The sequence below is a fragment of the Hordeum vulgare genome, chromosome 5H, assembly GCF_904849725.1.
Source record: "Hordeum vulgare subsp. vulgare chromosome 5H, MorexV3_pseudomolecules_assembly, whole genome shotgun sequence".
NCBI classification, from domain to species: domain Eukaryota; kingdom Viridiplantae; phylum Streptophyta; class Magnoliopsida; order Poales; family Poaceae; genus Hordeum; species Hordeum vulgare.
This window is the reverse complement of record NC_058522.1, coordinates 520,988,294-521,014,184: the sequence shown is the minus strand read 5'-3', so window position 1 is coordinate 521,014,184 and position 25,891 is coordinate 520,988,294. Positions and strand designations below refer to the sequence as shown.

The 25,891-nt window shown below is 45.8% G+C and overlaps 1 protein-coding gene across 1 annotated transcript; it reads left to right on the top strand.

Moving 5' to 3' along the window:
* Positions 1 to 19,544: 19,544 nt before the first annotated feature.
* On the top strand, positions 19,545 to 21,956 carry LOC123452108 (9-cis-epoxycarotenoid dioxygenase NCED3, chloroplastic-like). The gene has a single exon (XM_045128693.1). It carries the CDS (start codon positions 19,695 to 19,697, stop codon positions 21,471 to 21,473), a length of 1,779 nt encoding a protein of 592 aa, XP_044984628.1. The 5' UTR covers positions 19,545 to 19,694; the 3' UTR covers positions 21,474 to 21,956.
* The last annotated feature ends 3,935 nt before the right edge of the window (positions 21,957 to 25,891 follow it).

The following is a 25,891-nucleotide window of genomic DNA, read 5'->3' as shown; positions in this document are numbered from 1 at the left end:
TTTTTGAAACTTAGAATTTTTTTGACATGTTGTGAACATATTTTCTAATCCAAACAATTTTTTGAAACATGAGTTTTTTAAAGCGAATAAATTTATAAATTCCATTCAGTTTTTAATTTTTGAACACTTATAGAAAAATTGCGATTTTTCAAAATAACAACCACTTTTCGCAATTGTTAAGATTTTTTTGATTTAAAAAAAACATGAACAACATATTGAAATTCCAAACATTTAAAATGAACATGATTTTGGATTTCTGAGCATTTATTGAAAATGCAGACATTTTTTGAAATTTGAACAAAATATGATTTTTTTGAATTTAGGAAAAAATAAAATAAAAAGACAAAAATAAAGAAATGAATAAATAAGAATAAAAAGTCCAAAAAATGAAAATGATGTAGAAGAAACAACCAAGAAGAGGAATGGTCCATGAAACTTCTAGAAGGTTCCCAAAATTAGTAGGGAAAAAGGTTAGTAAAATAAGCTATGCTAGGTAATGGCCCGGCCCACTCCGTTGCCCACTCGCCCATCGTTGTGTGAATCATCGACACTACGACGCCTAGAATGACATATACGATTCTTCGTATAAAAATGATACATGTGTGAAACCTACGATCTTCCTACATAAGTTTCCTAAGTAATCTTTTTTCACCCCTTGAATTCAAGTGGATGGACCCCCCTCCCCTTATTTCATCCAACAAAAAATGACCCTAAGCCCTTACGTTAGTAAGATATGATTTCTTACAAAGGTGCATCATTGCTCTTTACGGATAGAAGGTCTTGATGCCAATACCTATTTTGCACCTTATGTGTCGTTTAGATGGGTTATTAGTATGCATCATTACCCCCTGCTTGAATTAAATGGGTCGTGTCATCTTAACGTAGGAGAGGAGAAGCTCCCTCACTAGTTTTTGGAATCTCCTCGAAGCTTTTGGTGAGTTTCCGTTTACGTTTTTTAATTTTTCGATCTATTTTGTTCGATTTTGTCATTTTTTCTTTATATATTTTCCTATTTCTCTTTTTAGTTTTTCAAATGCGTGAATACCTTTAATTTATTTTTTCCAAAATCGTGTTTTTGTAATTCCCCAACTTTTCAAAAATTAATGAACTTCTTTGAAATATATGATGTAACAAAATACAAAACCCTCTTTTCAAAATCAATGATTTTTCTCATATTTGACGAGCTCTTTAAAAATATTGAAATTCTTTTTTATCCTCAACTTGTTTTTGCAAATACAAGAAAGTTTTTCAAATCAATGAACTCTTATCAAGTTTACGATTATGTTCTCTGAATCCATGCCATTTTTTTATGAAATTCATGAGCCTTTTTTCAAATTTATGATTTTTCTTCAGTTTTGCATATTTTCCTTTCTCCTAATTGGGAACTAGCTGACATAGAGGACACCAACTAGGAGAGAAAACCGTTTTATTTGTTTTCTCCATTCTCTCTTTCTGTTTCTTTTTCTTCTTTCTTTTCTTCATCTTCTTTTGTTTTTTGTTTCTTCTTTTTAACTTTTTCCAAGGTTATTTTATCTTTTTGAACTGAGTTCATGTTTCAAAATTATTCTTAAAATTTAAAAGTTGTTCTTGCATTTAAAGAAATGTTCTAAATTTCAAAAAAATGCCTTTTCAAAAAATAATCATAAATTCAAAAACCATCAGATTTTCAAAAAATATTCGTATTTTCAAAAACAGTTCTATGTTTTCAAAACAATCTTGTTTTCCAGAAAATGTTATTGTTTTCATTTTCTTCTTTTTTCCTTTTCCTATTCCTTTTGTTTGACATTTTTCGAATTATTGTTTTGAATTTCAAAAAAGGTTTTCGTGTTCGAAATGTTGTTCACTGTTTATATCATGCTTCAAAAAATAATCAGGAATTGCAAAAAAGTTCTTGCTTCAAAATGTGTTCATAATTTAAAAAATGTCCGTGTTTCAAAAATTGTTCTTGTATTTAAAAAACTGCATGATTTACCAAAAATTCCGTATTTTGAAAAAAAATTCATGGATTTAAGAATACGTTTTTGTTTTGTAACAGAAAAATTATGATCTCATAATATTTTTTGTGTTTCATAAATTGTTCTCCTTTTCAAAATCTGTTCACAATTTTCATAAAATATTTGTGTTTATTTTTTTGTCTAATTCTCAAAATTTGTCCACAATTTTATCAAAAATGTTTGTATTTCTAAAAATTTCCAAATTTTAGTTTTTTTTCTAAAATTTGTTCAGAATTTAAAATCAGGAAAAAAATTCATGAAAATCCCCAAAAAATTTAAAATACGAAGAGTTTTTGAAAATGTTGAACATTTTTCGAAGTTATGAATACTTTCTAAAAGGTGAACATGTTTTTGAAATATACAAATATTTTGTGAATTTTTTCTAGTAAATAATAGTAGGAACATTTATGAGCTTCTGAACATTTTTAATTTTTGAAAATAAAATGAAAATTTAAAGAAGAAGAAATAGAAGCAACAAAGGAAACAAAAATAAATGTAAAATGAAATAAGTAATAGAAAAAGAAAAAGGAAAAAACATAAAAGGCTACATTTCTCGCTCTTTTACTGGGCCGGACCTGTCGGGGGTTGCCCTGCGCGAACACCCAGACGGGTTGCCGCAGTAAGCGGCGCATAGGAGCTCTCGGTCAGCAGCTCCCAATTCCGATTTTGTTATCCTTTGTGCACTTATAGAAAAAATGGTTACCTCGCACACACTGGTTTCCTAAGGGGGGCTGACCATCAGGAGAGCGCTTTGATACATTACTTTGGTTTTCTTTGCATGTTCGTTTTTCTTTTTCCTTTTTTGCCTTATTTGGTTTTCTTCAATTATAGTTGCTTTTTAAAACTCTTTTTTTACAATACATGAACTTCTTAAAATCCATGAACTTTATAAAATTTCATGAAAATCTTCAAATGATAAGATCTTTGTAGAATATGTAAGATCCAATATGGTCATCCAGGTCCCGCTATTAGATATTGACTGAGGATTCTCTCGGGTCATGTATACATAGTTCTCGAACCCGCACGGTGTGCACCCTTAAGGTTCGACGTTGTTTTATACGTATTTGAGTTATATGGTTGGTTACGGAATGTTGTTCAGAGTCCTGGATGAGATCACGGACGTCACGAGGTATCCGGAATGGTCCGAAGACGAAGATTGATTTATATGATGACCTCATTTGATTACCGTAAGGTTTTCGGAATTACCGGAAATGACGAATGGGTTTCGAATGTTCACCGGGGGGGGGGGGGCAACCCACCCCGGAGAAGCCCAAAGGCCTTAGGGGTGCCGCACCAGCCCTTAGTGGGCTGGTGGGCAAGCCCAAGAAGGCCCCTGCGCAGGACTAAAAGAAATCAAAGAGAAAAAAAGGGGGAAGTGGGAAGGAAGGGAAGGCCCCTCCCCTCCCACCTATATATACAGAGGTTTTAGGACTGATTTGAGACAACTTTGTCACGGCAGCCCGACCACATACCTCCACGGTTTTTTCCTCTAGATCGCGTTTCTGTGGAGCTCGGACGGAGCCCTGCTAAGATTAGATCACCACCAACCTATGGAGCGCCGTCACGCTGTCGGAGAACTCATCTACCTCTCCGTCTCTCTTGCTGGATCAAGAAGGCCGAGATCATCGTCAAGCTGTATGTGTGCTGAACGCGGAGGTGCCGTCCGTTCGGCACTAGATCGGAACAGATCGTGGGATGGATCGCGGGACGGTTCGCGGGACGGATCGAGCGACGTGAGGACGTTCCATTATATCAACCGCGTTTATTAACGCTTCTGTTGTGCGATCTACAAGGGTACCTAGATCTGAAATTCCCCTCGTAGATGGACATCACCATGATAGGTGTTTGTGCGCGTAGAATTTTTTTTGTTTTTCATGCGACGTTTCCCAACAAAGGCTTCATGCATGCTGTCTTGAACACTGACAAAATTGAATTTTGAAATCAAAGGCGGGATGTGGTCACGAATACTACCACCCACTTGTAGGTTTTGATTGTCACATGGAAGCGGTGGTTGACCGAGAGCTACATCGACGATTTATTTCATATAATTTTTCTTGAATACATCAAGGTTTTAGTATCATTTCATTGATAGAAAAATGAGTGGATTACAAAAAACCATCACGTTTAAAGTTTCCATCCAGAATTGCAACCACATTTCTCGAGCGGTCCAAAAATCTACCTCTCTCCTTGTTAATTTCTCTTCCTAATAATAAAGCAAATACGGTTTATGTTCGTCCGTCTTTGAAATTACCCCTAAAGTTTGCATAAATTACCTACCATGCCACCGGTAAGTAATAGAAAACGTTTCGCAAAGTGAATTTTTTTGGACTGGGACGGCCCATGTAAAACCTCCTATATTACGCTATGCATGCTGGGAGAATATCAAGCACACCGTATGGGTCAGCCCAGGTACAGGCGCCTGCTTTTAGTTTCGCTTATTTATTTATTTTCAGTTCCGTTATATTTTTTTTTTATTAAATAATTTAAAACTTCAAATAATCTTGAAAATTTTAATAAACTGAAAATTATAAATCAACATACTTAAAAAATTAAAATGTTTGTGACTTCAAAAACTGCTCGGAGTTTTGTAAAAAATGCTCGCATATACAATCAAATGTTTTCAATTTTAGAAAAATGTTTGTACAATAAGAATAGTCCATGATCTCAAATACAATTCCATGTATTAAAAATTATTAAAGGCATTTAACAAAATGCTTTCTAATTCAAAATATATTAATGCATTTAAAAAATGTTCTAAAATTTTAAAAATAGCTAATGCCTGTTTCGATAGTTTTTTAAGTTAAAATTTTCCGTTCCATTTTTGTTTATTCATAATTGAAATAATTTAGAATTACAAAAACTTTTGCATATTAAAAAATAGGAATTTTGAATTAAAATGCTGACGATTTTTTTTGAATTAAAAATAGGATTAAAAAAAGTACCGGATTTTATATTTTTTATGCAAATTCCAAAACAATGTCCATGAATTTAATAAATATATTACTGATTTATAAAAATGTTTGTTTATTCAGAAAAACTTCATGTGTTTCAAAAAGTGTTTGTGATTTTAAAATAAAATCCTCCAACATAAAAAATTATGTTCGTCTTTTCTTGAATTGGTCGCCAATTCAAAAGAAAATATTTAAACTCGTTCGAAATATAAAAAATATTCACGATTTTTAGTAAATGTTTGTAAATTGTAAAAAATGTTCTTGATTTTAAAATTGTTCCCATATTTCTAAAAATGTTCATGAAAGATCTAATATATGTAGTTAAACATTAATACTTCTAAGTCTTTGTGACAATATACCTCTGTGAATTTTGAAGAATTAACTGTTGGATGGATCGGATTATTATTGTATGTTTTCTAAAAAGAAATCTTGAAATTCAGAATAAATCTTTGAGTTACCAAGATTTTTGACAACCATGATATATATTTTTTGAAAATGTAAGGATTCCTTCAACTTGTGGATAAATTTAAAAGAAGAAACATTTTCTTGTATTTGTGCACAAAATTTCTAAATCAAGCGATGATATTTGAACATAATGTGATCACCATCATTGAAGATTATGTTTTTTTTCTTCCGTGGCAGCGCACGGGCCATTTTGCTAGTCTCAATAAAGAGCGATGATCGATCAAAGCGAATTTAATTCGATTTCTGGCATATCGGGCCCTCTCGCCACATCCACGTGGCACTATATGGTCAACCTAAATGACATAGACTATTAACTTGAAGGAGGGCCTACTTGTCAGCGCCTTATCCACCCCTTATCCACCTTCCTTCCTCTCGTGTTGCACCTCTCCTACGTGCACGCATCCGTCGCCACGGGTTGACATCGCCATTGCTTGTCACCGGTGCATACTCTATTGGTGCTTCTCGCCGGCGGCTTGCTCTAGTACGGGCCCCTTAGGACACCCATCACCTACGTTGTTGTGTGGGCTGTCGAGACGGCGCAGCTGCCCCTTTAGGCCTCGTTTGGTTAAGGAGAATTGGGGAGGTTTTGAGAGGGATGGATTTTAGGGGATTGGGTGAATCCCTTTGTTCCACCCAATCCTCTCAAATCCCCGGGGTTTTGCTTCCACTAGTCCCCCAAGGAGGGTTTTGAAAAACATGAATAGGAAGGGATTGAAGGGGAACGAAGGGGATTGGGCTAAGCAAACCCCTCCTATCAAATGGCCGCCCGAGGATCTGTGGGGTTTCTGGCCCTCCCGAGGATTTTCCTCTCAAAACCTCTTCAATCCCCCTTAACCAAACGAGCCCTTAAGCAGTGCGACCAGAGCTGCTCCACGGCCGTGCTACGACTGCCTCCCGAGCGCTCGCTCCGCGTTGTCGCCCGTTTCATGCTCGTCACCGTCAATGGACGCAATTTCCGCCGCTGCCATCATGATTTATGGCGATGAGATATATGCACACGCTCGTCACCTTCCATCTGACGATCAACAAACGATCTTGAACGTTTTATGTCATGTCAACATTTACAGACGGCCCCATCTGTTAGAAATCAGATTAATTTAGGCCAGATCGGTCATCAATGTTTATTGAGAAAATTAACAAGAAGACAGGTAGATTTTTAGATGAGAACTTCAAATATGATTTGTTTTGCAATTCTTTTTTTTCGTAGTATCTGCTTGTTTGACGTCATGATACATGGACAATTTGTTTGATGCGATGATGTGTGCGGGCTGCCACACACGGCCAGCCATTGCTATAGTGCAGCCAGTACCCCGCCATTAGGTCCAGTAGCCAGCAAGCTAGTGCATCAACTTGCATGAGTTGGAATTTATGTAACGTCTTGGGCCAATTGCATATGCGGCCAGACGTGTATGTCCCCACTCCCTTGCCAGTGGTTAAATACGTGCTCAGACCTAGCCGCCAAGTTAATTTCGCACCCTAGCCTGCTGAACATTGTCGTCGTTGATACAGACATCTCAGAATGAAACAATCTAACAAAAGCTAAATGGCATGCGCCACTACAGTGCTGTGTACTGATCTATATGTAGGCAACACCGCCTATGTTCATTATGCCTGTGAAACAATTGTCGATCTAAACTTCTAGAGTTAACGATGCATGAAATAAACGCAATTGTCTGGGAAGACAAATGTCGTAGAGCATGGAGTAAAGAACAATTGAAGCATTGACCGGCCGGTAGGTATTGGCCGTTGGCAGTTATTTCTGGTGGGGGGCATCTATGATAGAGAGAGAGAGGGAGAGAGCAGCAGCAGCAATCACATGATATATCTTACTCCCTCCGTTTCATAATATAAGTTTTTTTTAAAGATTTCACTAGAGGACTACATACGGTTGTATATAGACATACTTTAGAGTGTAGATTCACTCATTTTGATCTGTATGTAGTCCCTTAGTGAAATCGCTTAAAATACTTATATTTAGGAACGGAGGGAGTACATACGTAGGGCCACATGCATGGATGCATGATTAGGGCAGGCCATAAATCTTTCTCATGGAGTAGCATAATGTATCATACAGTATTGCCATGATCGTATGCCAATTAATGCGAGGTCTAGAGATGAGCCGACCCATAACCGACTAACTGAAAACCGGGGCTCGCCAGTGGGCTACCACTATGCATTGCAAATTGGCAACAGGGGCACATGACACATGACCGAGAATGCATGGCTACAAACCACACATTAACTTCTTGTACCGTGTTGTCGTCCAAGTTATGCATCCGCAAGAACTCACATTGAGTATCTACGTATGTTGCTGTTGGGCTCACAAAACCACACATAAATGAACTTTCCTAACAAGAAAAAAAAGATGCTCCTGCGCTACCGTCTTTCTTATGGACCAAGCAAGCTAAGGAAGATCATATTGATTAATAAGAGTTGTGGACCGCCAAATCATTGCATAAAATTCTTAGCAGAGTCAGAGCCTTCTACCATGCAGTACCCTCGTATATAATACGTGTGGATTGTTTATTCTAACTTCGAAATAATATATAGTGTGTGGATTATTGGCACAACTAATGGAGAGATGAGATCAGGTCATAGAATATTGGGTTGAAGATCTTGCAAATCTTCCTTGGGACGGCAATGCAGGTGAGGTGAGGGGGGTGACATTGGAACTGGCGATGGTTGGCTAGGATCACATGTGCCGCCATGTGCCGGCGACGCCCCGGGGGTTGATCGGTCGGTTATCTCGGTACCCCGGCGCCGCTCGGGACCGCGTACGTCCGCGTCAGCCGCGTGCGGGAGAACCAATGTGTGTGTGTGTGTGTGTGTGTGTGTGTGTGTGTGTGTGTGTGTGTGTGTGTGATGCATCCGACGAATATCGTGGATAGATGCATGATACATCAATGTGAGCTCGGGTGGTCTCCAACTCCATACCCGGCAAGATATCTCACGGCAGATCGTCAGTTATACATGTTCGCTGCGTGCGTATTCGGTGTTCGGCTACGTTTTCCTTTTCCACGCAAAAAATGGGCGTTGATTTCCGGTCTCATGCATGCACGTCGTCTCGCAGCTTGCAGCTACCACATGGATGCATCATGGATGTCTGATGTTTACTGCTAGCTAGCTTAGCATCCACGATCCTGCCGGCCAGAATGTGCATGCATGTAGTAGTAGTGGTACATACATCGGGATCGGGCCAAGTTGATATCGATCGAACGAGAGAAAAGTCACGGTAGTCAGAGACCGATCTGTTCTTGAACAGTGCTTTACGAGCTAGTGGTCTTCGTTTTTTACCAATGTGGCTCATATACATACACGCTCGTTCCAATTGCTAATCACTTTAGTTAAGTACCAGTACCCCGGCCTGCTCACGTTAACACATGCACGCTGTTGTTAATTAGCCAAGCCACTAAGTGGGCGGCGCGGCGCGGCGGTCGAACGGCTGTCTGTCTGTGCGCAGCAATTAATTGCCTTCAGCTGACCACGTTGGACCGGACTTAACCACCAAGATCAGAGATTAATCAAATCAAGAGGAGGAACATACAATATTCCCTCAAGTCAACAGCAGCACCTACTATTGATGTGATGTGACGACCACAAGATGCTCCAGTTGCAAGCTCTCATGCTGTTCAATTTCAACTTCAACTCAGCCGTATATATTATGCATATCAACCCGGCCATGGTAGCTTTAATATACTCCCTCTGGACTCCAAACTCCAAGTGGGTCGCGGTCTCACAGACTCGCATATACCTGAATCCGGCCTGCATGTCTCCCAAATCCCGATTAATCTTTGTTTAAGCCAGTATACTCATTATTTTCGGTAAAACTAGGCTTATGCAATCATGGCAAGTTGCTGCCCAGGTCGCTGGGATTTTGTGCTCTTCCATGTGACTAACCGTCCAAGATTTGGATCGGGCGCCAACCGCCAGGGCCGGCCGCGCCGCCCGGACTGGGGCGGCGGCCGGTCGCACGACATGGCCGGCACGATCTCCTCTGACCGCACACGGTCTCTCGTGCGTGCGCTGCCACTACGCGCTGGCCCAAGTGGTAGATTATCCTCCATCGATCGCAACTTGGGTGGGTCGACATGGCCACCCTCGCCTTGCTCGAGCCCCGTGCTACTACCGTGTGCTAAATAAAAGAACACCAGGATATTATATATCCACAAAGTTGATTAACACTCAGACGCTGTAAGTAGCAATTGACCAATTTGTTCTGAACGGCATCTTCGGCGGACCCTCAAAACGTCCGGACCGAGTAGTCCGGACGATGCAGACCATTCAACACGGTGCTCCATCGCTCCCTAATGTGTCCGCTTGTCCGAAATCCCTTAAAACATACACGATTGACCGTCACGTTCATAAAAAATCATCTCCGTGCGAAGCCGTTGTCGTGCATTCATGACGACCAGACTGCTCTAGAGCACAAGACACTACGACATTGATGCCGGTGCGAACGGCGTGACTGAACGAGCCGACGAGCGGCTCCACTTCAACGCAATGTCGACGAAGCATCCGAGAAGACTACTCTGGCCAGTGCGCGGCATTGAAGCGAGGTGGCTGTTTGTCCGCCTAGATGCAGATATTTAAGCTCGGCTCCAACACCGTCCACCCACTCCATATCTTGTATCCTCGCCTATCCACTCACCGCCGTGGACGATGTCGAAGTCCTCGTTCTTCGCGTCGTCGGGTGGTGGCTCTGGATCTCCTTCCAGATCCGACGAGGACCATGCGTCATAGCAGTCGTGCCTCCTCATGGAGGTTGCGATGACCGTCAAGGAGTACCAGGCGCACCTGCAGCTCCTCTATTTGACTAATTGCATGTCAAATTATTTGCTCAACCGACTAAGGTTCATGTGTTCTCAAAGAAACAATTGTTTACTAACCAACAGAAAAAATCTTCTAGATTATTGCCACAATGAGCGATAAGCCACCCCCTTATATCACTCGCGGAGCTACCCAAAAATGGTTGGGCGGGCCGAAGTAGCCCATCTTAAAGGAAACCTATTGTTCCTTTGAAAAGGCTCAATTTTCACCTATGCTCTTCGAATTTTGTCCATGGTCTCGTTAGGCTATGGCCCATCTAGCCTTGCTAAAGCTTCGTCAATGTTGGATATGATATTGCCATGAGCCATAATATGTATGGGCTTGGACCTTCTCGGCCTTAGCTAGGCCTTCTCTCGCCGTGGGCCTACACGGTGGGAAATATCCTTGTTATGGCCGCCGACGTGGATTTATAACTTCGAACTCGTGATTGTGCCATTACATGGAGTGATAGAGTGAGCAGGTTGGCCCGGTTTTATGAGACTCCTCTTTCGAGAGAAAAAGTAGGCCGAGGGTGTAAGTTTTGAGGGATAACTCCTCAAAACATTGAAACACTAAAGTTACAAGAGAAGGGCTAGTTAGAAAACACAGACTTGTTTGGATCGCAACCCCGGGCTGCCCTCCCAAACTATTAGTGTTAGCCCGTCGGTTGAAACCGTGTTTGGTTTGCTTCCAATATTTCGGATCTCAATCAAAATTTTAGTTGGGCGGTCATATTTTTCGCCTGCGCCGGCATTAATACGTCATCAATAAAACTGGCATGCCCACGATTTGGTAGGGCCGATGCAGGAGCAATTCAAACAACCCCTATTTCAACAAAAAAAAATTAATTGAAATGCTTCAAATTTGACATCAAATTTTTTAGATGGCAAATCGAAATTTTTTCATAGCAATTTATATTGATGCAAGGATGGCAAATTTAGTTTACAAGCATGCCAATTTTCTTGCAAAAAATGAAGTGAGGCGGATTTATCATGCTCGCTAACTAAACTTGCCGGTCTCAGCTAACACGGTTTACCATGAAAAACGTTTATTTTGCCATGCCTAAAAATCCGAAGTTCACTGGTTAAAGGATTATAGCCGGAAGGGCTAGAGTTGCTCTTATGATCATATATTATTATCAGTTTATCACATCAATTTTCCGGCGCGCATGCACATGGTGATTGATGGCGCACCCATCATTTCATCCTATCTTCTTTTGCCCTTTACCTGCTGCTACCATACGAACTCTGTTGCTATCGGGACGTGCCAGGAAAAGCCCGGACAAGATTCGGGCAGCGTTGCATCCGCCACAGCGAATTTCATGCTCCAGTTCGCCACGTCGTGTTTCCACTCCCGACGATGAAGGGCCGGGAGCATGTACATTCCACTTAGCACTACATGAGAGCGTTCTCCACCCCACAATCAAGGAGGAGGAACATGTGGAACGTAGCAGCAGCACTACACTGGTACGTACGTTACCCTACGTCGCCTTGGTTTCTTGTGGTGCATACGCCACCGCTGTGATCCATGGCATTGCATGCACGGGCGGTAGACGTGATAACCATCGACCCCCACTAGCGCGTGCGTGAACTTGCAACTTGCTAATAAGCCTTAGCTTGCTCCATTATGCTGGGGAATTGACGGGCGCATTAGTGACTGGCTAGCTGGACGACATTATCATGTCACATACTGTCTGATCGATTAGTTAGAGCCAGTACACAGTTGCACACAGACACACATGCATATCAGCATATGTCTTTCAAACTTTCAAGTGAACTACTGGCTGAGAAACGAGTGGACGTAACGGCAGTCGAGGGGTGTAGCCCAACTTGCGGGCGTGATATGAACGACACCTTTGGCATTTGAAAACTCCATTGTTTGTTTAGCTAGCTGGAGGCTGGAGCAAGTACAGTGAGCTTAGTTTTCTATACGAATTAGGTGGATCAGGAGCTCTATGGTCCATGGGATTTGATGGAGTGCCGTCGTCGCACGCATTGGAGCGCGGCACTATTTCCGGTCAATTCGACGCATCATTAGTCGGGTGACCTGACATCCTAGCCACTAAACGGCAACGGTAGGCGATCTGCAAAGCGGTAGAGATCAGGCGGGCCGGCCGGGCCCCGCAGAAAATGATTGAAGAAAAATAATTATTGGAAAGCTAGAAGCATCTGCCGCCAATGGCGATGCGGCGAGTGCCAAAGTGCAACAGAGATGGCTAACGGAACCAGCAAATATATGCAATGGAAATTGTTTATTTATGTTTTCGGAGGTTTGTGGCCAAACCTACTTGGCGAGTGAGATAGGCTGAACACGTGTATGGTTTATGCCATCCAACTACCGGTCAGCAGGTGGCTGGCCCTGCATTTTCTACTTGTGTAAATCTTTTAGGATCCAAAAGTGTGGCCTAAACTTTCATACTCGAGCGATCGATGTGTACAAGGCTATCACACTGTCATTCTTTTAGCTGGACGTGGTTATGTGTTATATTAACTGATAAAATCTTTTTTGCGGGTAAAACAGAAATGGTAAATTAAATGATTTCCCTCAGAAAAGGAAATTCTCCAAACAAAAAAACTACTAATAAAATCATTTTAGAGAAGTGCAAGCATTATGGCCTATGCTAGCTAGCTAGTGCGTGCATGGCCAATGGGAGCGTGAAACGTCACGTAGCGTGCAGCTCTTCCATCATCTCTTTTTCTCTAGCCGCGAGAATTAAGTTTATCAATTAATCGGGTCAGTCATCCGAGCTTCAAAAAAATAAAAATAAAACGGTCAGTTGTGTTGTGGTTGTTGTTAACGGGAACATGGAAAATGACCGGCCCTGGAAAGTATAGAAAAGAATTCGCCGACCAAGGCACCTTTTCCCCATTAATATAAAGAAGAAGAGAAGAGCGTCGTCGTTAATCAGTTGTGTTAGTTAGGGCAAAAGAGCGCCTGATTAGAGTAGCTAACGTACGCGATCAACAGCAGCAGAGAGACAGAGATCTCGAGATCATCTTCTTTTTTAATATATGTATAAAATAGAAACCCTACGTTGAATTGATCTCGAGAAAGCGTTGATCGGAAAAGCTCACGCACGTACAGGCAGGGAGTGAGGGAGAAAGCGTGGGCGGCGGCGCCGTCGCTGTTGGCACTGGCGGCGAGCGCCAATGGAGCATGGGCACCTGCCGTCCGTGGTGTGCATGCAACGTGCGACGTTGACCTCACCTGACCCGAGGAGATGAGCTGAGCTGAGCTGAGCGGAGAACCCATCGGCCGCCGTCGCTGCATGCCGTGCCACTCATGCATGCACACCGCTGGCCAAGACACAAAGATGGAAGAGGAAGAAGAAAACCCACCTACGGACTACGAGCACGTTTCGCCTCCAACTCGGGTCCGCTAGCACGGATTCGTCTCTTCGTCTTGGCCGCTTCCGTGGAGGACAATTTTGTGTTTCACGTCGCCGGCCCGTTCTACAGTTTGCTGTCACGTACTGCTGCTACCAGCACAACTGTGGCACAACTGTACTAGTCGTTGATTGACGAGGAGAAGATATTTGAGACCCCGGAGCAGGATTCCGGGCGCCATGGCCGACGAGGGAAACCGGGACGAAAAATGTGCCGTCGACACATGCCCCTGATAGCAACGGCGTGCTGCAGTGCAGTGCTTCCCATCGGCAACACCGACGTGCGAGTCCACGGCCATCACGCAATAAAACAAATAAACACGAACGACAATCAGTTACTTATAATCCGAGCGAGAGAGATAAAGTGGTCCAAGTCCGATCCGGATAATAAAATACAAGGAAAACATTTCCTTTCTTTCTTTCTTTTCTCCTTCCTTCCTTCCCTTCCGATCCCGACGCGGAATGTACCGGGACTCGATCGATCCGTTCCGTTCCGGGCCATGGAAAACGACCCGCAGCAGATTTAACATGCATAGCACGGCACGGCCGCGAATGGGCGCGCGGCACGTGCACCCACCCCACGCCGTCAGCCGATGGTCCAGGGCGCCACCTCACCGCCCATCAGCCAATTACAACGCCACACGCGTCCCGGCAGCTTTTTCTCCCGCGCGATACGAATGGAAGAAAAAAAGCATGTTTCCAAGTGTAGCACCGGTACAGTGACGTCGTCGTCGTCGAGGCCGGCCGCAACAAACAGAGAGAACGCACGCTGAGCTTTGCCGTTTTTGGCCGCTGCGCGACGTCCATGTGTCTGGTAGCAACCAAAGTTCACGGAGAGGCCGCGTCGGTTTCAGTTTGACCGGGCTCGATCGCGGGAATTTTTGTGGGCAGGCCATGGCGCCGAGCCAATCCCGGCGCGACGCGTGTGCTGTCACGTCCCTCTCATGCATGGCCAACGGGCATGCCTTCCGATGTCGGCCTTCCTCAGATTTTATTTTGGTTAGGTGCCCTTGGAAAACCGTCTACCTGATTGATTCGGAAGCTTCGCTTAATTAGGCGTGTCTAATCGCGGACGCGTCACGCGGTCTTGTGCTGCAGGAGCTTGGTTTGTTGTCGAATGGCAGTCCACACGCACACGGGTTTTCAGTTTCAGTCCCAAGTGTGCACATTTGGTGGTAATGCGATTTTCACTTATATATTTTGCAGGGGAAAGTGGGTTTATATGTACAACATTTGTTAACGGTCGGTGGTCTTTATATCCTAATCCGTCGGTAATCGATTGTTAAGCCTTTTTGTTAGCAAAAGAAAGGTCCCCCATCACCCACCCAAATTTGTTTTTCACTACTTAGGGGAGGCTCGTACTTTGCTCCTACCTTCATTCCTAACTACTTCCTCCGTCCCAAAATTCTTGTCTTAAGTTTGTCTAGAAAATGACGTTTCTAAATACTAAAACGTGACTAGATACATTTATATCTAGACAAATCTAAGACAATAATTTTGAAACGGAGGGAGTACAAAACATTGTGGCAGTTTAACCATTGTGGGAGATTAACCCAATGTCTTATATTTAGAAATTAAGATACACTAGTGTTAAAAACACTTATATATTATAAGACGGAAAGAGTAGTATATAGTGAAATAGAGGTGATAAAATGAAGTGAAACACTATATTCTGCCTCTCAAGCCAAGCTCTATGTGAAGTTCTGATCTGATTGCAGATGAAATTGTTTATCTCCTTCCAAATATTACAAAGAGTTATGGAGAAAATCTAAAACAATCCTACCAGAGGGATTTGAGGCGACAGAAGTGTATGCAGTACCAATTCTTATCCAACAATGTTGGTTGAAGGTGCAACTAAAAACCAAATTGTTCTTCACGGCACCAACACTACATAGCACCCATGTGTCATTAATTCCAACTTGAAAATGTCTTCTTTTGAACATGTTCCATGTAATCAATCTGTCTACTAAAAAAACCATGTGAATACCTTCAATTTCATTCAAAGTTTGGATTTCCACATCCATTTATAAGGCTCATGGCATCTGATCCGACTATGATGGTCCGTGTAGAACTTTTTTTGGCAGAATTCACAAGACCCCAAGGGTACGACCAATGGTCTCAAGCACCCGAATCATGGATTGTGGCAGTTTCAAACTCTCGATAGAACACAACTCATTAATGGCCTCATGAGAGATTGACAAATTGAATAATAGGCTTGGATCATTGGCCTAGAAACATATGAAGCGATTTTTTCTCAGATTTAGTGTATCTTTAAAGGCATGATTTCTTTTTCGGATAGAACCTGACCATATTTATTGTCATGCCGTTCAGATACATCAAGGACATTGCTCACCTCTAATTTGGTGATCCTCATAAAATAAACATTAGTTCGACAAAGGAGTGTCACAAAAAATAGCCGCAATAAGGAGAGAACGAGTAACAAAACCATTATAATATACTCCCATAGTAAGTTTGCCCATTGAAGATTAACATGATTATAAAACTTAACCAAAAACTTCAACAGAAGGGCTAGATTATTTTCTTTAATATTGATAACATCAAAACCTCTATTTTCCTTAGGACAACATACTTATTAATTAACATGGCACTAATAAGTAATCATGTCGATTATTCCAAAGATTCAATTTTCGAGGGAAGGCTTTGATCCTAGTAATCAATCCTCATTTCCGTATGAGAAAATTTCATTCTCTGTCCCTCGACTCTTATGGTTTGTCGCTTTGGTCCATTAATTCCTAAACCAGACAATCCGCACTCTCAACTCTTGAAAAAGGATAACTTTCATCCCTTGGCAAATGTTGGATCGAGAGTATATCAACGAGAGAGGGGTGAATGGGAGATTTCAAATTTCTTTCAAAACTTCAATTCTCCCAATACAACGCGGTAGAAAAACAAACTAAGCAGGAACAAAGACTAAGACAAAAAGGCACACACGGTGATAAATAAGATGAACTTCGAAGATCAAACAAATCTTTCATTGAAAGAGGTTATGATCTCGTGGGGTGTACCGACACATAACTCTGAGGATGGTGATGATAGCAACGAATAGAAACAAAACTATTCGCATGGATGATAATACATACGAAGGCAATCTACATAGTTGCAAACAAACTACTCAAAAATACGCATAAGAGAAAAAACTAAGTTGAACAACAACATAGCACTAAAAGCAAAAGAACGTATATACAGACAATATTACTTTATGAGTAGCTTTACTTCCACTTTATTCATTGGCGAGCAAGCTTACATCTTTAAGTGGCATGAGAAGAAGCTCTGAAGGAGCATTATCTGTCCAATCGCACAACGAAATCTAGCCTACCTAGCTAATTTATGAGCAGCTGCATTCAATTCTCACGATAAAATTCAAAAACTATTGAGCTAATCTCACAAGACACATGATAGCAATCATCAACAATGCCCGTCGCACCTCCAGATGATAGGAATCATCAACAATAGTTGTCGCATCTCCAACAATGCGGGACGATGGCGGTGCAACAGGACAGAGCGGTCACGAGTACGAGGTGGTCGTGCGGTATGGGATTTCGGTTTTTATTTTATACCCCCTATCTGAAGGAATACTTTAGTGACCTAAACGCTTTATATGTCTTTCTGAAGGTAGTAGTTTTTAGTTAACCGGTCTAAATATCGTCCGTTTTATGTAAATTGTATTTGAACATTAAGAAATCTGCAGTTTGGCATGAATTTCATCCGGTTTGGTTGAACCGTGTTTGAAATATATGTCAGTAGCGTTGGATGACCGGTTCTTGCATTTGTGTCTGTGGACTGGCCTCCCGTGTTCGTGGAGAGATGCTCGAGCAAATTTGTTGTCATCGTTGAAGATGCCCAACTGTAGTTTTATCTGTAGAACAAACTTTCAATCTATTCACCATTCATTATGGCATAACAGAGAATTCGAGTCAACAAAAAAATACAATCGGGTTCAAAGATCACCTAGCAACGACTACAAACCATGTAGCGGTGCAAAGTCCATCGACAATTATCAACAATGAAAAGAGCCAAGTATGGTAGTTTTTTTTATGGGAGCCAAGTATGGTAGTTGGTCTAGTAAATATTTACATGCTACAAAGTTGATCAGACATGAGAAGATTATTAAGGAAAGATATGTGAGGATGTATTTTGATGGAAGAAGCGAGAATATGATTGATATAGTTCCATGTGATACATCCGCGCTGTTGTTTTCCACCATGCCGAACGCGTCGTCCACCTACCCCTTTTCGACAGAGCATGCACGCTTCAGTTCACCACCTCCAGAAGCGAAGCCCGCGTGCTCTACAGTCCCAGCATGCTTCGGAATCGGGAGAAAAATAAAACCATCTTTATCCTTTTTGTACTATCTACACTAGAGTTTGCGTTCACTTGGCTACTACTGGTTGCTGCTACGTACTCATCAGTCAAAGACACTGTTGATCCCGGCCGGCCCACCGTGTCGCAGTGGAAACGGAACCAAAGCACCGGTCGGTCGGGCTGTACCGACCAAACCACCGTTAGCTCACTCGCTCACCAGTCACCAGTGGATGCCTGGCCAGTCTGAAACCAAGGCAACACGGTCACGTGGAGACGCGCAGTGGCAGTAGTACTAGGAAGACGAGGACCGGCAGCGAGCCGCCCGGCCCAGCCGTGCCGAACGGGCGCGCATGTGGGGTGTCAATAGGGGCGGGGGGCATGGCCGCGGCGTGGTGTCTGGTGCGGGATGGCATGCCGCTGCATGCATGCGTCCATCTCGTCTCGTCTCCGGGCCACGCAGCGCAGGGAAAACAAACAAGCGCGGGCGGCGTACGTGGCGCGCTCGCGCGGGCGTAGGGGCATGGGTGGGTGCCGATGGAAGGAGACGCTGCCATGCCGGGGACCATGCGGGCAGCACCTGAGCCCACCACCCGCGCGCCTGTCCCCTCCCCGCTCCGCTCCGCCGTCCCTTGATACTTGGATGTTGGAACCACCGTGCGTGGCCTCCCGCCGGGCTTAATTATTAAGCGACTGTCAGTCACGGCTATGACGATCTAAGTAAAACGTGTCTCCATTCGGTATCCGGATGTCGGGCGATCGATCCCTCCCTCTGGCGTGGCCTCCGTTATACCGGGGAAGCCGATGATGCCCCGGATATACATTTCTCGGCCGACCAGGCGCAATCGACGAGCATCAGATTAGGGCCTCTGATGTTTGATTCGTCCAACAACTGTCCCCGGACGAGCGATACAGAGAGCCTCGCTGTACCCTGCAGGCGCGATAGTCGATGGCGGGCGGTCGGGGCACCCCGCGAGCGCGAGCGTCCGGGCATGCTACATCAGCGGGTAAGCTGTTTAATTATGCCGCTAATTGTACTACCGGAGTTGAGTTGAGGGGGAAAATATCTCGCTGATGGCACCGCGCTGTCCTCCGACTCCGATCCAAACAAAGGGATAGGAGGAGGGCCGGGCACATGGAAGAGTCCAAGGTGCAAGTACCAAGGGCGAAGAAAAGAACAGCCTCCGAGTCGTGCCTTGCATGCGGCGCGAGGGAAAGAGAACTCGATCGTTAGTCGGTACCCGTCCTACTGTTACCTGTCGACACATGGTGTATGGATTAAAAAAAGGCAAGAAAAGCCAGCAAGAAGACGCAGCAGCAGCAGCAGCAAAGGGAGGGGAGGCTCGGGGCACGTCCCAGTCAGCCCGTCCCCGCTGCCGCCCCCCGCAGCGCACCACGTGGGCGCGCGCCCGGTGTGTGAGTGAGCAGTCCGTCCGTCCGTCCTTGGACTCCCCCCGTTCAAACCGTCCACGCCCCCACCACTACCACCAGTCCACCACCAGCAACCCCTCACTCCGATCCATCCATCCATCTCTTTTACCAACGACGCAACGCGTCTCGTCTCCCTTCTCCGCCCGCTACAACTCTATATATACGCTTGGCCTCCGAGCTCCAGACATCAACCATCCATCGGTCCATCCAGACCTCATCACTCCCGCTACGCACGCTCTCCCTCCCCCCTCTCTCTCTCGCAACAACAAAACCCACGCCAATTCCGCGCAAACCCCACCGGACACTCTCGCCGTCGATCCTCCCCCGCCCCCGCCCGTGCAGATGCAGACACTCACAGCGTCCAGCTCGGTCTCCTCCATACAGCGGCACCGGCCGCACCCCGCGGGCCGCCGGTCCAGCTCGGTCACCTTCTCCGCCCGCGCCGTCAGCTCCGCGCCGCGCGCGCCGGCACCGTCCCGGTTCGTGCGCGGCGCCGACGCGGCGCCCGCCAAGCCCCTCATTGCCGTCCCCAAGCCGCCCGCCGTGGAGAGGCAGGAGAAGAAGCTCAACTTCTTCCAGCGCGCCGCGGCCACGGCGCTCGACGCGTTCGAGGAAGGATTCGTGGCCAACGTGCTCGAGCGCCCGCACGGCCTCTCCAGGACGGTCGACCCCGCGGTGCAGATCGCCGGCAACTTCGCGCCTGTCGGGGAGACACCTCCTGTGCAGGCGCTGCCCGTGACCGGCCGCATCCCCCCGTTCATCAACGGCGTGTACGCCCGCAACGGCGCCAACCCGCACTTCGACCCCGTCGCCGGGCACCACCTGTTCGACGGCGACGGCATGGTCCACGCTCTGCGCATCCGCAACGGCGTCGCCGAGACCTACGCCTCCCGGTTCACCGAGACGGAGCGCCTGCAGCAGGAGCGCGCGCTGGGGCGCCCGATGTTCCCCAAGGCCATTGGTGAGCTCCATGGCCACTCTGGGATCGCGCGCCTTGCTCTGTTCTACGCGCGCGCGGCCTGCGGCCTCATCGACCCCTCGCGCGGCACCGGCGTGGCCAACGCCGGCCTGGTCTACTTCAACGGCCACCTCCTCGCCATGTCCGAGGACGACATCCCGTACCACGTCCGCGTCACCGACGACGGCGACCTCCAGACCGTCGGCCGCTACGACTTCGACGGGCAGCTCGAGTGCCCCATGATCGCGCACCCCAAACTCGACCCCGCCACCGGGGAGCTCCACGCGCTCAGCTACGACGTCATCAAGAAGCCTTACCTGAAGTACTTCTACTTCGCGGCCGACGGCACCAAGTCGGCCGACGTCGAGATCCCGCTGGACCAGCCCACCATGATCCACGACTTCGCCATCACCGAGAATTACGTGGTCGTGCCCGACCACCAGGTGGTGTTCAAGCTGCAGGAGATGCTGCGCGGCGGCTCGCCCGTGGTGCTCGACAAGGAGAAGACGTCCCGCTTCGGCGTGCTGCCCAAGTGCGCCGCCGACGCGTCGGAGATGGTGTGGGTGGACGTGCCGGACTGCTTCTGCTTCCACCTCTGGAACGCGTGGGAGGAGGAGGAGACCGACGAGGTGGTGGTGATCGGCTCCTGCATGACCCCCGCCGACTCCATCTTCAACGAGTCGGACGAGTGCCTCGAGAGCGTGCTCACGGAGATCCGCCTCAACACCCGCACCGGCGAGTCCACGCGGCGCCCCATCCTGGCGCTGTCAGAGCAGGTGAACCTGGAGGTCGGCATGGTGAACTCCAACCTGCTGGGCCGCAAGACGCGGTACGCCTACCTGGCCGTGGCCGAACCGTGGCCCAAGGTGTCCGGCTTCGCCAAGGTCGACCTGGCCACGGGCGAGCTCACCAAATTCGAGTACGGCGAGGGCCGGTTCGGCGGCGAGCCCTGCTTCGTGCCCATGGACCCGGCCACGTCCCGCGGCGAGGACGACGGGTACATTCTCACCTTCGTGCACGACGAGGCCGCCGGCACGTCGGAGCTGCTGGTGGTCAATGCCGCCGACATGCGGCTGGAGGCGACCATCCAGCTGCCGTCCCGCGTGCCATACGGGTTCCACGGCACCTTCATCACCGGCAAGGAGCTCGAATCCCAGGCCTGAGCCGATCGAGCCCCGCCCAGCTTGCCGCCCTCCACGTTTCCCGGAGGACGGCAAGAAACAGAGGAGGACATGGAAAGAGGAAGTTGCCAGAGGGAGCCTTATTAGGCATAGGAGATCCCCGGAATCTTCCCTTCCATTCCCCCACTGCAGTTAGCTCACACCAGTAGTAGTTGGTCATACTCTGTTCATATTCAGTTAGCTCACACTTGCTTCACTTCACACCAGTGTAATTAACTAGTGCTTGTAGTAAAACCTAGCCGTCACTCATGGTGGCAGCAGGGAGGGAGGATTAGAGATAGGGAGAGAGAGAGAGGAAGAGGGGTCCAGCTTGTAGCTGCTCTGCCGGTGCTTGCTTCTACAGAGCGACCGTAGCTCAGCTGGTGCCCGCTGCTATAGTTATATTGTTCTTCATTTCATTTTCTTTACACATGTATATTTAGATGTGTATGTATATGTATATGCTCCGGACTCCGGTTGTTGTCACACACTGTTCATTGTCGACCGCTAAGTATTGCTTATGCTTGCCACCACCCGGCCGTCGAGGTGTTGTTGGCTTCTGTTATGCTCATTTGTTGATAGTATAATATTGATATGGTGATTGTAATGTCTTCGTTTCTTGTCATATGTTCGTTTATTAGTTTCTACTCCCTCCGTAAACTAATATAAAAACGTTTACATCATTAAGATAGCGGTAATGCTAGACGTACGGGCTCTCTACGAAAGATTTAACTAATATAAAAACGTTTACATCATTAAGATAGCGGTAATGCTAGACGTACGGGCTCTTTACGGAAGATTTACAAGCTCGTTAGTTGTGATTGGTTGGAACTTGATTAAGGAGGACGGTCCCACCAGTGAAAATCGGGGAGGGGCAATTAGATTAGGCCGCGTTAGCATTTCGTAAAAGTCTGTTAGAGCCTGTCCGTATCTTTAGCATTTTTGTTAAGATAGTGATATAAACATTTTTATATTGTATTAGTTTACAGAGGGAGTATTATGCGTCTCTGTTTTGTGTTTTTCTGTTGGCTGAACTTTGCTCGAATCACCGCTCCGTCAGCAAAGAGAAGTGAACTTTGTGTCCCCTGCACAATTTCATACGTCTGCTTTCCAAATATCATTTCACCGCAAGGAACAGTTCGGGTGGGCCAGAAGCGAAGTCGTCGATGCACACGGGTAGCTCGACCAAAACGCCGAACAAGCAATTTGGTTGGTAGCAGAGGCAGCATGGTTATCCATCCGTGAAATTTGACTCATTTTTGTAGGCAGCTAGCCCTTCTGCAGGACACCTAGTCTGATCAGTACACGGAGCAAGACTTGGAGGCGAAGGGATTAGCGGGCGTGAACAATGTGACGTTTTCGAGTCCTCCTCTCCTGATGACCTGATCCCTGATGGCCGGTCTGTAGCTTTCGGCATATTTGTATGGCCCTCGATCGTCGTCATGTTTCTTGCCGCTCTACTGTGAGATCGTGTTTCACAACCACCGCAGTACCGCAGGCGATGAGGGGTCCGCCGAAGGAACCGCACAAACCGAAAAGCGCTCGCTGTTTCAATGGGAAAAAGGAGAAGGCGCACGCTTTGCATCTCTTCAGAGTTCAGACCTCGGTTCTAACCTGAATGGAACTGTGTTTTGTTTAATTCTGTGCTTTGTGGGAAACGTGTAGACACGATTTCGGTGAAAAGAGCACCCGTGCGAAACCACTACCACACTCCTTAAACACCGGACCAGCATCCAAGTCTTTGATCAGTTCATACCTCTTTCCAAATTGTTGGTGTAGACTGTAGTCCCAATTAGTACAGTTAGCATGCATGCTAGCAGTACATCCAAGATCCAACTAACAAACAAGCCGACGGGCTGAGCTGCTGATTAACGTGCCGGCACCACTAACACCAATGCTGGTGTGCATGCACTTGGTTTCGGCCGGACGTGTGTGTGTGCATCAATCGACCCCGGTCGGATCGACAAATGGACGGTTGTTAGACGTTGCAACGGAGGGCCACACACGCACCAAAGCGCGCGGTTAACTGTTGCGTGCATGCCATGCATGGCGGATGTCGATTAACTACTTTACCTGAAAAAACCGGCTCCGCGAGGACGGAGGCTCGGGCGTCGACGTCGGGCGGGCGGCGGGCATGCCAGGGTAAACCGACCGCTCCCTCCCCACACGTACGCGCAGGCTAGTTAAAGCGCGCACGCGCGGCCCGCTGGTGATCGGTCGAGGGGATGAGGCGACGGCGACGGCGACGTGAAAGAGGCCATCGCGCGCGGTCGTCGATCGTTGTCGATCTAATCGCGTCGCGCCGCCAACCTCGTGCCGCGCCGTTGATGCGATGCCATCTACGGAGGACGGACGCGCGGTCCGGCCGGGGAAACGCGCGCCGGACCGATATGCCGGCACGCTTCCGGAAGGGCCGTGGAAGGATCGGACCCGAAGGATGACGTGTCGAGCAGGCGCGGTGGATCCCTCCCCGCGGTTACACTTACACGGGATTTTGCTTTTCTTTCGCTTCTGCTAAACCTCTAATCACCTGAGATTTTTTTAGCACTTAGTTTTCTTTTTAGCAACTTTCAACATACTCCTTTGTAAGCAAACATTAGACGTCTTTTGAGATTTTGACCTTTGCTTTCGTCAATTCTATAAAACTTCGTATCTTTATTTACGGATATATTTTATTACGCTCCCGATCGATCTACTAAGATACTTCCTCCGTTACTTTATATAAGATGAATTTATTTTTGATAAAACTTCACAATGCAATATGCATTTCTTCTTATTTCTAGTAATTACTTTTTAGCCCTCTAGGAAAAAGAAAAGTACTGTATCACTCTTCTGGTTGCATGTATCTCTTTTTGTAACAACAGAAGGATTATATGTGTCTTGATTGCCTGTATATCTTTCTTTCCTACATTAACTCATTCACTAACCAACGAATTTGTCAAGGATAATGTTGTACCAATTTTTTTTATAATTTTGTGCCTTGATCATCAATGCCAGAAATAATACACCTTACAAAAAAAACGGAGAGAGTATATGATACAAATACAAGGTTTTGGATACAAGAATTGGAGGTCCGGGAGTAAGAGAGAAAGGGGATCGGCGAGAAGAGTCGCCTCCGATATCCCTTTCTTGGGGAACCCTACCACTACTTAATGTTCCCGCTTGCGTCCCATTTGTGGGCTGGGAAGCAAGTACTAGGCTTCCAAAGAAGTTGGGCTCGCTCTGGCCTGCGGTTGTCGGGGTATCGACTTTGCCTCGGAGGTATTTTTTTTGCAAAAAGGACCCTCGCATTAAAAGAAACATCAAACAATACGAAGCACCTCAATAAAAACGAAAATTACAATGAAATCCGTGATATGCCCTTTGTCTTCAACCTCTAGGTCCGCCACTGCCGCTCCACCCTGAGACGGCTCGACACTGTTGGTTGCGGACGGGAAGTGAAAACGCGTTATATTGACTAGAGGGAGGGCGGGGGTGAATAGGCGATTTTTATGAATTCGTCAATGAGGAAATTGTGAAAGTCCTCACTCAAATTCTTCAAACAGTAACGATCAATTTCATCAACACAGAAATGAGGAAATAAAAGGGTTGAGGAAATAGAACCAGGTACTCGGTAAAGACAGTGATTTGATGACCCAGTTTCAACTCTTGTGACAGTCGTACGTCTCGATTGGAGCGGATTGATATTTAAACCAAAGGACACGCAATCCTTACCGTATTCTCCTTGAACTATGGACACACAGTCCTCTCCCAACACTCGTGGTAAGTCTTCAGGGTAGACTTCCAAACCCTCACAAACTCGGTCACCCGATGATCCACAATTGACTCCTGGATGCTCTAGACCACGACGCCTAACCGTCTGAAGGATGCACAGTCCTCCAAGGTAACAAGCGTCGATTCCACATAGGAACAATCTCTTTAGTGATGCTCAATCACTTCAGGGTTTTTGGGTTTTGGTTTGGGATTTTGATTTTTTTTCTCACTAATGATTTTCTCTCAAAGTCCTTGAGGAATGGGTTGCTCTCAAATAACTAGTCTCAGTTTCTCTCGTGGAGCAGCCAACCAGCTAGTGGTTATGGAGGGCAGCTATTTATAGCTTGGGAGCAATCCCGACATGGTTTGACATAAATGCCAAAATAATATGACCATTATGTGAATAAGGTTGGGGACAGCTGGCACGTAGCCCATCAACGGTCAGAATGTTTCAAATGTGAAAGTCCTCATGTCACTCATGTTCCTCATTTGTAGGTAATTCGCACTCGCAAAAACCTAACTCCTCAGTTAGAGAAAATTCCTCAGAGACCAGAAGATCTTCGTCTCTTTTATTGAATTATTTTACTGAACTGTAAAAGATTTCCAAAGGCTTCACTCGAAGGATTGGGTATGTGTAGGCTTTGAGATGAGCATCACCTGGAAACTTT

Excerpts from the sequence above, each read along its gene's own strand:
- LOC123452108 (XM_045128693.1), top strand. The coding sequence starts at position 19,695 with ATGCAGACACTCACAGCGTCCAGCTCGGTCTCCTCCATACAGCGGCAC.